Source organism: Mycteria americana, chromosome 7, assembly GCF_035582795.1.
Source record: "Mycteria americana isolate JAX WOST 10 ecotype Jacksonville Zoo and Gardens chromosome 7, USCA_MyAme_1.0, whole genome shotgun sequence".
In the NCBI taxonomy this organism is placed as follows: domain Eukaryota; kingdom Metazoa; phylum Chordata; class Aves; order Ciconiiformes; family Ciconiidae; genus Mycteria; species Mycteria americana.
This window is the reverse complement of record NC_134371.1, coordinates 41,998,572-42,011,663: the sequence shown is the minus strand read 5'-3', so window position 1 is coordinate 42,011,663 and position 13,092 is coordinate 41,998,572. Positions and strand designations below refer to the sequence as shown.

General features: G+C 39.1%; 1 protein-coding gene across 3 annotated transcripts in view; it reads right to left on the bottom strand.

The window, feature by feature from the left end:
* Positions 1 to 13,092, bottom strand: part of MTA1 (metastasis associated 1) — an 88,177-nt gene that overhangs the window by 56,727 nt on the left and 18,358 nt on the right. For all 3 annotated transcript variants that reach the window (XM_075508100.1, XM_075508101.1, XM_075508102.1), the window contains exons 3-5: positions 11,451 to 11,518; positions 8,945 to 9,038; positions 98 to 224 (exon numbers count right to left, since the gene is read on the bottom strand). In XM_075508100.1, coding sequence (XP_075364215.1) covers positions 98 to 224; positions 8,945 to 9,038; positions 11,451 to 11,518 — 289 coding nt within the window. The remainder of the gene's footprint in view (positions 1 to 97; positions 225 to 8,944; positions 9,039 to 11,450; positions 11,519 to 13,092) is intronic.

Below are 13,092 nucleotides of genomic sequence, written 5' to 3'. Positions count from 1 at the left end.
GTTGTACACAGAATTTAATGTTACATTGAAGAATACTTGAATACTCATAATGCCATTTGGTTTTGAATAAAAAGCACCGGAAGAAAGTAGTCATTACCTAATGTGTGTGGCTGGCAGAGATTCCAACTGTCGTGAGAGAAACAACTCACGATGTCGTAGCTGATGCTTCTGTTTCTCTGGTAAATCAACCATTTCTGGATTTTCCATCTCTTCTTCCATTTCTCCTAGGTATAAAGAGACAAAATTGATCGTCAAGAACAGCGCAAGTATTGATTCCGAGACAATCAGGATGAGCTGCTCCAAAACCTTTGCTAAATAATACACATTATTTAGATTAAATCTAACCTGAATCCTCACATTTCAGCCAACTGACCAATTAGATAATTAGTATAGATCCTTTAAATCATGCCTGTGAAGAGTTGTATTTATTCACCACTGGGATCAAAGCATTCCAGGTACACACAGGTCACATTGGCTCACCAAGCTGAAAGTCACACAAATCTGCTACCAACAGATAAGCTCTGAAGAGAGCTGCTCTTGGAGACGACCACCACTGCACCATCAGATTCATCAGGAAGAAGCTGACACACGATGAGCGAGGCGGTAAAAGCAAAGTCTTTCCTCTTTGCCAGGCATTAGCTATCTTAGCCCCTACTCCTCTTTCACAATATCACAGACTGTCCCATCCTGACTTCAACAGCTTTTGCAGGAAATGCCCATTGAAAAGGTTAGTTTATTTATTTAGCGTATTTTACTCTCTTCACCCTGGCCACAGCCAATATATCACAGTCACAAGATTAACTGGAATGTAATCAAGTGCCTAAAGCCAGTCTTGCAACCAGTCCTACCCTACCACAGCACACGCATTCAACTGCAATACTCCTGCATTTCAAAAGCTTGCTTTATTCTGCAGTCAGGATCCACCATCTCTGGCTTTGAGCTATCCAATCTCCATCCAACCAGTTTTTAAATAATGCCAAAGTAAATATATGAAAACACATCCACACCGATACACAACTGATCCAAAACCTCTGTAGGCACCTTTCTTGTAAGAAATAAATTATCAGTATGTTTTGTGTTTATTAGCAAGCATCCTGTCAATTATGCAAGATAAAGCTGTTGAAGGCAAAATACTCCAAGAAAGCTACAAAGCTTCTCCGTGATGAAGGACTGCAAAAGGAAACATCAGACTTTTTCCTTCCCTACGAAATTAAGGCAGTTACTGCTTTTTCCAAAACCATGGGAAAAGTTTCCCAGGCTGTAGTAGAATGAGCTGTAAAGTCTCATACACGAATAGTAAAACTCCAATTTTACAGCAGCAGTACTCTTTTAAAGAGCAAACTTATGCCTGCAGCTTAATTCAACAGTTGTTGCCAAGGAATATTTCTAGTCAGAAACACATACAGGCACAGTTATGATTGATATACCCTTAAGATTAGTTAACTATAATCCTCATAGTTATCTCAAAAGAAGGCAAACAGAAAGGAGAGATCTCCATTTTATAAAACACTAAAATTGCACTTAGTTTTAAACAGGCCACCATTATGCCAAAGGGGGTGACAAAAAATTATGTACCCTTCAGGTTCCCCACAATTTATCACTGTTTTACTGTCTTGGAAAAAGACTTTTGGTTTATATGCCCCTCAGGTAAGCTGCTCCAGCAAGGAAGGAAAAAAATAGCATAATTAAACCAGACTGCAACATACAATAGCTCTTATACCACATGAGCTGTTAAGCATTCAGCAGCATGCACTTACATTTCAATATTTTCCTAGGAACTAGAACACCAAATTTACATTTGTGCCACAGTTTCATGGTTCTGCAATTTATTTACTGAAGTGGATTCTGTTTCAGTTGAAAATTAATATTGTGGCTGCTGACCTACACTATAAATATACCAGCAGCAATCCACAAACAAGTCAGCAAGTCCCAAGCTAGCTTGCCTAAAAACCGAAGGATGCACAAATGAAAAGGCATTCATGCCTGCACTTACAGCAGTTTTTGGAGAATTAGAGTAGTGCACTGTGTAATGCATGAAAAATACTATAAGGAGCAACCTAAAATACTTAATAACTTCAGTGTATCTAATAGCCTAGAGCTTTTAAAAATTACATTTTTTTTAAAAAATATATTAACCACTATGTGCCACTCAAATCTACAAACAAAATTAAACCACCTAGCAGAACCGAGCTAATCTCAGGAACCACATCCCTTCAGCTAGGCTCATCTTCCAACTAGTGTTTTATTTATGCGTCTAGCTTTTGTAATAAAATAAGGAAGGTGGGAAGCACACATTTTCTTCTTATGCCAGCTCTGCTATGCACAGCCTTTCAAAATAAAAAGGCATACATTTTTTTTAAAAAAAAAAACCAGACATTTTTACAGGTAACAAACAACTCCCCCCCCCCCAACAGATGTAAAATTGTCATAGTTCCTGAAGACAGAGGTAGGAATATTCCAAGAAATAACAGTGGCTTTGACAAAAAACATAACTAATACCACCTCACCACCTCTGCGCAGACAGCAAAGGCTTAAGTCAGACTGTAAACCACAACAGGGGCTGGCCCAGCCTCAGGTTCCAGGACAAGCCTGTCTGACACATCTGTGTTTCACCCTCCTATAGGTCAAGCACTCAAGCTCTAAGTGAAGCAGACTTCATCCTTGAGAATGGTGGCCCCTGAGAAATAAGGACCATAGTCTTTAAAAAAAAACCAAAACAAAACCAAAACAAAAAACCCCCATATGTTTTTAGATACATATAAAAATAAAAATATTTTCAGAAAGACTTGCCTGCGTTTATGACAGTACTGCAGAATAAGTGGTATGGGAATACAGTAGGTGCAGTATATTGGGACTTCAATGCTCTCATAAAGCCTTACTTCAAAATTAATCTCTCTGTTTGATAGATGTGCTCATGCAGATTTAAAACTAAACATTTAGTCTTAATACAAACAGTAATATATCAGCTATGCAGAAGTAGCCAGTGGAATGCTGCAAGGAGTGTATTAGATTAAGTATTATTTGATATTTCATGACAGAATCATTAATAGCACATTAACAAAGCTTGAAGGCGACTTATACTGGGAACAAGAGACAGGCAGATTGGACACAAACAGCAAGACTCATGTGAAAGCTAACATATATGGGGAAAAATAATTAGAAAGAGTAAACTTTGAGTAGGCAGGAGAAACCCAAGAGGCAGTAATTGTAATTTAAAATGACTGGGTGTGTCAGATGCGAAATTAAACATCAATATTTGCTAGACACTAGAAAGAATAGCAATTTGCTATAGATCAGATTGGGCTCTCTAAAACATCAGAGATAGAAAGCGCCAGCCCTTTCTCTGCATTCTGGGTGTTGTACAAGTAGCTACATGGCAGAATTTGGAAATGCACAAAGGCAAAAAAGATACCAAAATTAGGTGAGAGAGCATACCAAGATGTCCAGCTTGGGAGACAGTCTGTAGTAACAGAATAATTAGAATCACAGAATCATAAAATAGTTTGGGTTGGAAGGGACCTTTAAAGGTCATCTAGTCCAACCCCCCTGCAATGAGCAGGGACATCTTCAACTAGATCAGGTTGCTCAGAGCCCCTCCAGCCTGACTTTGAATGCTTCCAGGGATGGAGCATCTGCCACCTCTCTGGGCAACCTGTTCCCACGTTTCACCACCCTCATCGTAGAAAATTTCGTCCTTATATCTAGCCTAAATCTGCCTTCTTTTGGTTTAAAACCATTACCCCTTGTCCTATTGCTACAGGCCCTGCTAAAAAGTCTGTCCCCATCTTTCTTATAAGCCCTCTTTAAGTATTGAAAGGCCGCAATAAGGTCTCCCTGCAGCCTTCTCTTCTCCAGGCTGAACAACCCCAACTCTCTCAGCCTGTCCTCATAGGAGAGGTGTTCCATCCCTCTGATCATTTTTGTGGCCCTCCTCTGGACCTGCTCCAACAGCTCCATGTCCTTCTTGTGCTGAGGGCTCCAGAGCTGGACGCAGTACTCCAGGTGGGGTCTCACCAGAGCAGAGTAGAGGGGCAGAACCACCTCCCTCGACCTGCTGGCCACGCTTCTTTTGATGCAGCCCAGGATATGGTTGGCCTTCTGGGCTGTGAGTGCAGATTGCCAGCTCACGTCCAGTGTTTCATCCACCAGTACCCCCAAGTCCTTCTCTGCAGGGCTTCTCTCAATCCCTTCATCCCCTGGCCTGTACTGATACCAGGGGTTGCCCCGACCCAGGTGCAGGACCTTGCACTTGGCCTTGTTGAACCTCATGAGGTTCATGTGGGCCCGCTTCTCGTGCTTGTCCAGGGCTCTCTGGATGGCATCCCATCCCTCAGGCATGTCAACTATTATTACTAATTAGTTAGCATGGTATCACTAACAACAAAATGTGAAGAAAAAAGGAAAAAAATGGGGTCAAAACATTGGGAAACAGAGTAAAGCCAGTGCTATTGACCTGTACAACAGTTCCTTCAGCAGTGAAGAAAGCTTAAATTCTTGGTACTTTAACAGCTCAACTAAGCAGCATGGAAGGACATTATAGAAGTTTTGCATTTGAAGAAATGAACAATACAACACCACATTCCTTCTCCCAGGTCTAGTTTCAAATGGTCTATGTTAAGCCTCAGCCTCACTCTTCTCTCTACTAAAAAACAGATATTGATTCATAGCTATAGAAAATACAGTGAAAGTTTTAACAAAAAGAAATCCTTATACCTTGACACTTCAGAAGGCATTTGCCACATTATCAAGACATCTCACTACGATCCCTTCCAAAATTTCTTGTGATCATCTTTTGCAGCCATGCCCACTGAGCAAACAGACGCTATTTTGGACACAGCTTATCTTTCCTCACTGCACCACCCCCAGAAGAGAAAAATCACAGTTTCCTCCTCTCAGTAACAACAGAGCCAAAAGTGTCATTAGTGGATTAACGAATTCGACTCTTCTTAAATCTGCATGTGTGGTGTTGGGAGAAAATGGAGGAAGGGGGAAGAAAATTGAAGAAATAAATAAAAATAACTCATTTGTGAAGCTATTGTCAAACTGTATTTAGACTGGTGTTACCTAAAATTTAAAAAAACCCCAAACTTAATAGACCCCCTACCTGTTTAGGCAGACAGGTCTCATGCAACTCATGGACTGATTGAGTAATGACACCTTGCTGATGCAAGACATTTATTTTTAGAAGCTTTGGCACTTACACAACCATGCTGCCATGTGTGCCTGGCACCCAAACATCAGCTGTGGAGAGCTAACCATAAACCTGCCAAACCGGCCAGCACTAACTACTCAGTTGTCCAACCGCTACCAACTAGTCACTCATTGTTTTAGAAGTCAGGATAAAAGTTTTTAATGAAGCAAAAGCTGTGGTCATCAGACAGATCACAAGTAACCGGAGGTGGCTGGGCACAGCAGGTTGTATTCCTGCTGTTGGAAATATTTACTTGATTATATAAGAAACTATATAAAGACATTACATAGAAACTATATAGGGAGAAAATATATAGTCACAGCATCCAACAGTAGCTTGAAGAGTAAATTATCTTTCTCATCTATCTTCCATCAAGTTCTGCCTGCAATCTTGTTTGCATACAATATTCTATCTTAAGCCACTACAAAGTCTCTGGGCAAGAACATTAAATAGTCTCCTACTGGTGAAGCAGGTTCATTTCAGAAACAAGTGGAGAAATTCCCCAGAATAATTTGTGAGGTGATTAAAGAGGCTTATGAATAAAAAGTGCTAACATTGTATGGAAGCCACTATAAGGCTGAAAGATTTATAGGACAGCCCAGACAAGCTTTATATCATATGATAAAAATAGTAAGATCACAGATCAGATCCAAGAATCAGGTTGCATACATCACCTCTACTAATTTACAGTCACCAACTACAGAATAAGGTGCTTCCAACTCATTTCTCTTTATAAAGAGTTATGAGAAGACAACATATCTCAGAATTGTCTGTTTCAGATATCTGATGGATTATACAAACTAAAGCGTAAGCGCTTTTTTTTTTTTTTTAACTTTGCAACATTCATTTCACAATCCCATTTTTTCCTTCCTTTATTGGAAGAGAAAAAAATATTAGAAGATATACATATATTTTTTCCATTCATGTTCTGGCCATATCTTCCCATTATTTGGTTCTCTCACTGCACTGATCTCAACAGTAGGTCTAAAATAAAGGCATCTTAAACAGAAGACTCTGTGAATCCAGAAATGTCTGCAGTCAGAAAGCTCCATTAATCAGCTGAACAAAGGCAGTTAAAAGATCAGCGATGCAGATACGTACATCTACTGCAAATGCATCAAAATGAGGCAACAGGAGACTTTATGGAAATGAACTCAAAGTCAGCGACAGTGTTGAGTATCTGTACTAGAATCTTAACATCCACAAAATTTAATTTCATTATATCATGCAGGATGTAGATATATTTTTTTCAGAGTAAAGAACTAACGGCTGTCCAAAAGCTTAATTTTACTCTTCTCCCTCCTTAAGAAGAACGGAAGCCACACAACAGCACATCTATCTAAATAAATGGAAGTCATTTAGTAGCAATTTTATTCTGCACCAGAAAGAAACATACTGGAAAAAATGTTAGTTACTAATGAAATTTACACTAAGAGACAGCCTCAGTTGTCTCTGGTGGCTCCGTTAATAGGATTGTGCTATAGAAGAATTTTCCTGTCTTTCAAACACATATTCATATGAACAATGAATAATTTGTTTGCAGAAAAAAATCTTAAATTTCTTATCACAAAAAGAAATCAGCCTTTGCAGGTTCAAAGAGCATTTATATGGTTTCAAATATTTTTAATTTTCAGCCTCAGACATGCGTTTCTTTGAATCATTCCTACCTGCCTCCTTTACTAAATCTATTGAAGTGAGACACAGATGAAAGAATCAATAGTCATGTTTATGGTTAAGCTCCTATTAAGCTTCAGTATTCTTGGATTCTGCTGCACTGAAGAGATATCAAAAAAGCTTTGCCTGCTACCACAATTCTGCAACACAGCCAAATCTCATCTCAGTGCCACATGACTTCTTTTCCCAGGTATGGTTGCAATGGAGGGACTTATTTGGACTTGAATCTACAACAGAAAATATTCAAATTTATCAATAAGGGGCTAGTTTTGCTGCATGTTTTCCCCAATGGCACTACAGCACTGAGAACACAGCAAGACATTATATTCATTGTTAAAACTGAGTATCTGATTTAATCAATCCTCATGCAGTACAACTATGTAGATCTGTACTACATATACATCACAGTCTATTCATATATACACCAAGAAGCACATTAAAAGACAATGATGCTTGGCAGCTAAATCGTAATTTTGACATGCCCAGATCTGATTGCTTCTTTTTCACTTATGTATGTGCCTACAGGAAAGCCTTGAATTACAAGGATTGATACGGCTGTCCATGCTTTTTGCTAAATTTTAAGCAATCTGAACAGCTACATCTCACATGCTCCATTGTTTATAAGTAAAAACAGTTTAGTAACTCCACCTGCTTACTCTTTTTCTCCCTTTCAACATGTCTGTTTTGGTAACTGTTTTGTTAGTACTGTGCCCATCACCTTGCAAGGATGGGATGAGAGGGATACTGAACTGGCAGAGGAAGGTGTAATGACCCTAAATCTAATCCTCACTGGTAACTAGAATGGAGTTCAACAGGCAGCAGGCACCCCAGATAAAGTAACCAATGACATGTAGTATGTTGCACTATTTCTCCCCTGGAGATGGATAATCCCCTTGGAGAGCCAGCTAGCGCACCATGCTCACCCCCTTCTGAGTTTAGAATGCACAGATCTACAGCAGCTTCTCAGCTATTTTGTGTTTGGGGTTTTTTTAAACTACTTGAAATTTTTTGCAATATCTTGCCTTACAGATTAATATAGGCAAACATCTAATCTATACTGACACAGAACTATTTTTTGTATGCACTTTTTAGAATTTTAAAACTGTTTCTATATTTGAAAGAGAACTGTAAAGCTCATTTGTTGTTTAGAAATAAGCTTCCATCTCTACTCAGCTAGGTATCTCACATGCCTCCGACCTCCTTGGCAGAGGAGTACATGCCAACATAAGTTAACACAACATTCTGTAAAATAATAAAAATCAAGAAATTAGTTATGCAATGCATAACATGCAAAGGAGGATGAAGTAAGGCAGTATGAACAACCCCCTAAATTTTATGATAGCTTAGCTTCATGTTTGTTTTTTTTTTTTAAATCAGAAAGTACGGTACTAAAAAAAAAAAAGTTACAGTTTTCAAGTCTCCTCTCACCCTAGACATTATTTTTTTCCTAACAAAAGGACTTGAAGTATTCAAAATAGTGATAGGATGTCCTAAAATTAAGTGCTTTTAAAATGTATTTATTGAGCATGTTCAGACAAAAGCTATGTCACTACAAAAAACATTACTAATATTGAAGCATAAAGAGAATTCCCATTAGCCAAGTTTCAAGTCGGCCATGTTTCAAGTCGATTTCCTATGATCAGACTATTTGGTTTACTCATAAAGAAAGTTAAAGGTTTTTTTTTAATCTGCTAACCAAACCAAATCATGCATGAGAAATAACATACGAGACAGGGAGAATACCTTCCCTCATCCCAAAAATTAAGAAATTCACTTCTATGAAGCAAATTAGACGCCTTTACTCAGCCCCAACTGAAAACTTCTGTCCTGTCCCTACCATGACAACCAAACCATACATCAAATGAGGTTTTAAAAGGTTTAAAGGGTTGAGCAAGAGAGAGAAAGAGAGAGAGAGAAAAGTCAGCCAAACAAGTAATGCAATTTGCTGGAAAAGGATATTTCCAGGAAAGGGAAAGGACATTTAAAAATAATAATATTGATACTTGTAACTGCAATATCAAAGTTCTATCCAAGTTTGGCAATTTTGTGTAGAAGCGATTTGAACACAAACAAGCTTACTTGCATGTTTGTCTGCCAATACAATAAGTGTACTTGATATGTCTCTTCTTCTGTAGAAACATACCACCTTTGCTTCCACGTTCCCATTGGCAGTCTGAAACAGGAAAAAAGAAAAAAAATTAGCACAAATCAAGAACTGAACTGTACGCACTGAACTAGAAAACTTCATAAATAATTTGAAATTTTGCACAAGAGCTCCATAGCATCACCTTTTAGTACCCTCCAGCTGCACACACGTTATCTAACACACAAACTGCGGTGTGATCCATTCCAGGGTAGGGAAACAGTTTGGCCCTTCCCTACTAATTGTTTCTGCGGGATCACCATTTATAGCAGTTACAGATATTGCAAGGGTGAGAAAAAACATTTACAGCAGTTACAACATATTAACAAGCCACTCTGCTGCTTTTCAGGTGATGCCTACATTTAGTAGAATTCAAAAGCATCTTTAAAATGCTAATAAAAACAACTGTGAAATACAACAACAGAATTCAGGTCCAGGCTCTTCTCCAAACTCTGTACAACAGTAGGAAAGCAAGAAAGAACCCAGCCATTATTACTTTCACAAAAGAGATCACAAGGTTTTCTTTCTCTGACAGCACTGGTGAGCTAAACAATAACTAACACAAAAACATAATTCCAAAAGGAGAACCAAGGAAGCTGCACTAGGCAATAAAGTCTACACCAGTGACAACATACAAAAGTCTGAATTTTTGAAAGGTTTGGGATTTTTTTTCTTAAAACTGTTAAAATGAGCAAGGTGATGAATCTCTTGTAAAATGATATCTGCCAAGTTATGAAACTGGCTTTATACAAACTCTAGGAGAAATACACCTACTGGTTTGTAACAGCCCCAGCCAATCTACAGTCTCTCAAATAAATCAACAAATAATGAAAATGTAACTGAAAAGAGTTGTATCCTACTACTGAAGAGTCCTTGAAAACCATAATGATGGCACACAGTTTAAGAAACTACAATACTAAGATACAAATTCCCTTCCAGGAATTCTGCAAAAAAGGTAGTGGACCAGCAACGTATCCACAAGGAAACAAAGTAAAAACTGATATACATGCTTGTTGCTAAGATGTGAATGGAGGAAAAGTTTCATCTTTTATAATACCAGTTTTCCTAACACAAAGAAAAAAAGTCAGACAATACATACGTGCACAAATATTTCCCCTTGCGGACTACCAGTTTTTGGTACAGACCCTGCAGAATTTCTAACCTTTTCTGGAAAATAATTCAGAACTTTTAAATTTTGAGGAACTAAAATACAAAAGCAGGAGCCATCTTGTTAAAACACAGACAGCTACAATGTAGAATTATCTATTTCATTTAATTGCCCAGGCTTCATTTGCACTCAGTGAAAAAAAGGCAACACAAGATATGTGATTCATTTCAACCTGAAAGACCCGTTTCAAAGAGTAGGTCAGAGAAATGACAGCTCAAGCAAGAGTTGCACTAAGATGAGAGATCCAGGCTGAAAGTTCTTTTTTCAAACGGGGGGAAGAATGAAGAGGGAAAAGAAGAGGGGAAAACAACACTTTCCTAGAAAGTGATCAACAAATCTGCACCCTGTAACTGACAGAATACATCTTATTGATACCTCATGGCTATGAACCCACTGGGAATATTTTAGGAACTCACTCTTGTTTCCTTAATGGCAGAGAGACAAAGTATTTCTGCAAAAGACCTCCACTAAAAAGAGGGGTTACAAAGATGTCCTAGCCTTCAGATTCTTTATTTCTCATTATATTGACAAATTTTCTCTTCCCAGTAACTGTCTTAGAAAGACACGTTTTTCCATCGCTGAAGAAAAAGACCTAATTTTAGTCAGTTCATTCAAATTCAAACCCAAAACAGCAATGTTACATTCTGTCTGTATGGGCTGCAATGGATACACTGGTATTAAACCTGAGAAAGTGGCATGTTTAGGACACAGCTAACGGCTTCAGAACAGTCTTCCCTCCTTAACTAGGTAAAATTTCAGCATCGAGGACTTCAGCTGACTTCCCACATACAAGCTATCATGCTTCCCTTTTAGATCCAATGAAAGGGAATTTTGGCAGAAGAAATAACACACTGGCCCAAAGGACAACCAGCAAAAACAAGTCTGAGGAAGCAGGTAATAGCTCCAAACCTTCCTGTTGAGCAAGAGTCTCCCCCAAGAAAGATAAAATTACAAAGCTCTCCATCCTCTAAGCAAGCTGTTGTATTATCTTCATATCACATGATCCTAGCAGGGAACTGAAGAACCACAGAAATCTCCTGCCCTACAGGTGGGCGTAATCACCTTGAGAATGACCTACCGTTGATGCTCTGTCCTTTCATACTAAAGGAGAACAATTTAGCAGGTCTCAAAGCATTCCAGAAAATTATCAGAACAAAAGTATTTTTAAGCTTCTAATTACCAGAGAACTGCAAAAGAATTGTTTTGATTTTAATCAAATCAAACAGATCATAAATTCAATTAACTTCCAAGACTTGATGGAAAAAATTGTTTACCTTATTGAGCTCTTCTATTCTTCGTATCAAATATGGGTTACTTGAAGAATTTTCGAAGTAGACGTAATCTGACAAAAAGAAAAAAAGACTTTAAAAGATGAACTGCTAAAAATCGAATCAAAACCTCACATGTATACCTGTTAAAGACGTCATACCAAATTCATTTCTTGGCACAAGCAGAATTTCAAATGTTCCTACTAAATCCAGGATTTTAATTGGAGAAATACAAAATCCATGCCAGTATAAGGAGCATATATTAGTGCAATCTGAAAGCCATAAACTCACTTAAAAAAAGAAAAATAAATGGAGCTCTACTGTCAGCCTGGAAAGCAAAGCATATGATCTTCCTTCTCTCTCTGATCAGATTATTTCCACTTTGATCACACTGTATTCTTTACTTGCTTCCTCTTCTTTCTTATCAAAATCCAGCCACTTCTCACCAGCAATATGTGATCTTTCCTCTTCCCCTCCAGCTCAGCTTCAAAGTACTGCCCATTTAGAATACAAATAGTTTCATTCTTTCTTTCTCTCTTACTTTTTCCTCTACTTCCCGGTCTTTTACACCTATATTATCCTAGAATAAACTCAACAAAACTCCATAGACCTCCAAAACTCCAAACAGCTCGGTAATGCTCATATTTCCAAGCAGGATAAACATCTTAAGTTACAGGAAGAAAATTAGTTCTTTACCCAAGGTAGTGCCTTCGAAAAACTCAGAGAAGCATCAAGGAGTGCCATATGAACAATTCGGTATTACTGAGCTCCAAGCTTAAACACTAGTTTTTACAGGTAAGGAAACAGAAGCTCAGGAGTCTTGAATGGACCTGGCCTTTAACTCCCAATGCTCCAGAAGCCAAACCCTAAGTCTTAAGTGAGGCAAAAAGACTGCTGAATTCACCTCCCTGCCGCAGCTACCCACCCTCGGGGGCTGACCTTGCATGCAGATCTAACAACCTACTAAATTTAAGACGATTTTCCTCCGGATTTCCCAGCTCATTTGTGTTTAGAGCAAAACACCCATAGCCCCTGGGCACGAGTCAGGTAATCTGCAGTGAACACATTAGCATGATGCTCCAGCACTGAATGGGAGTTTAGTGGTGCTAGCCTTTTGTAAATAGGGACAACTACTGAAGCTGTTAGCCTCAATCGCCCTGAAATGCTTGTTAAAAGGGCAGTCAGTATCAGAGATACTGTTACCTCCTCCCCAGCCCAGAGGAAGGAAGACACCCCCCCTGGGCCTCTGCTCCTCAAAAGCTGCACCATGAGGGTTAACGATTCCCCCCTTATCTCCAGGGTGGCCAGGGAGACACCAGAGCATTCGCCCACCACGTCCTACAGCAGCCCTTCCAAATCCCCGCGTAACACTACTCAAGCTCCAGCCACAGATTTTTTCAGACTACTGCTTACAGCTCACATTATCCGTAGGTCTCCCTGGAGATAACGGACCAAGCTACTTGCTACGTGAGACACAAGAGCACAGCAGCGAGCGCTGGGCAAATGACCCAGCAGGACCTGCAGCCCTCACTAACTGCAAACGGCCCAAGTGCTCTCAAGTCCCTTCAACAGGGCTGAGCTGCCCTAGGAGAGCAGTCACAAATCAAGAATCCCACGGGTTACAATCCCAAGAGCAGAAATTTCCCAA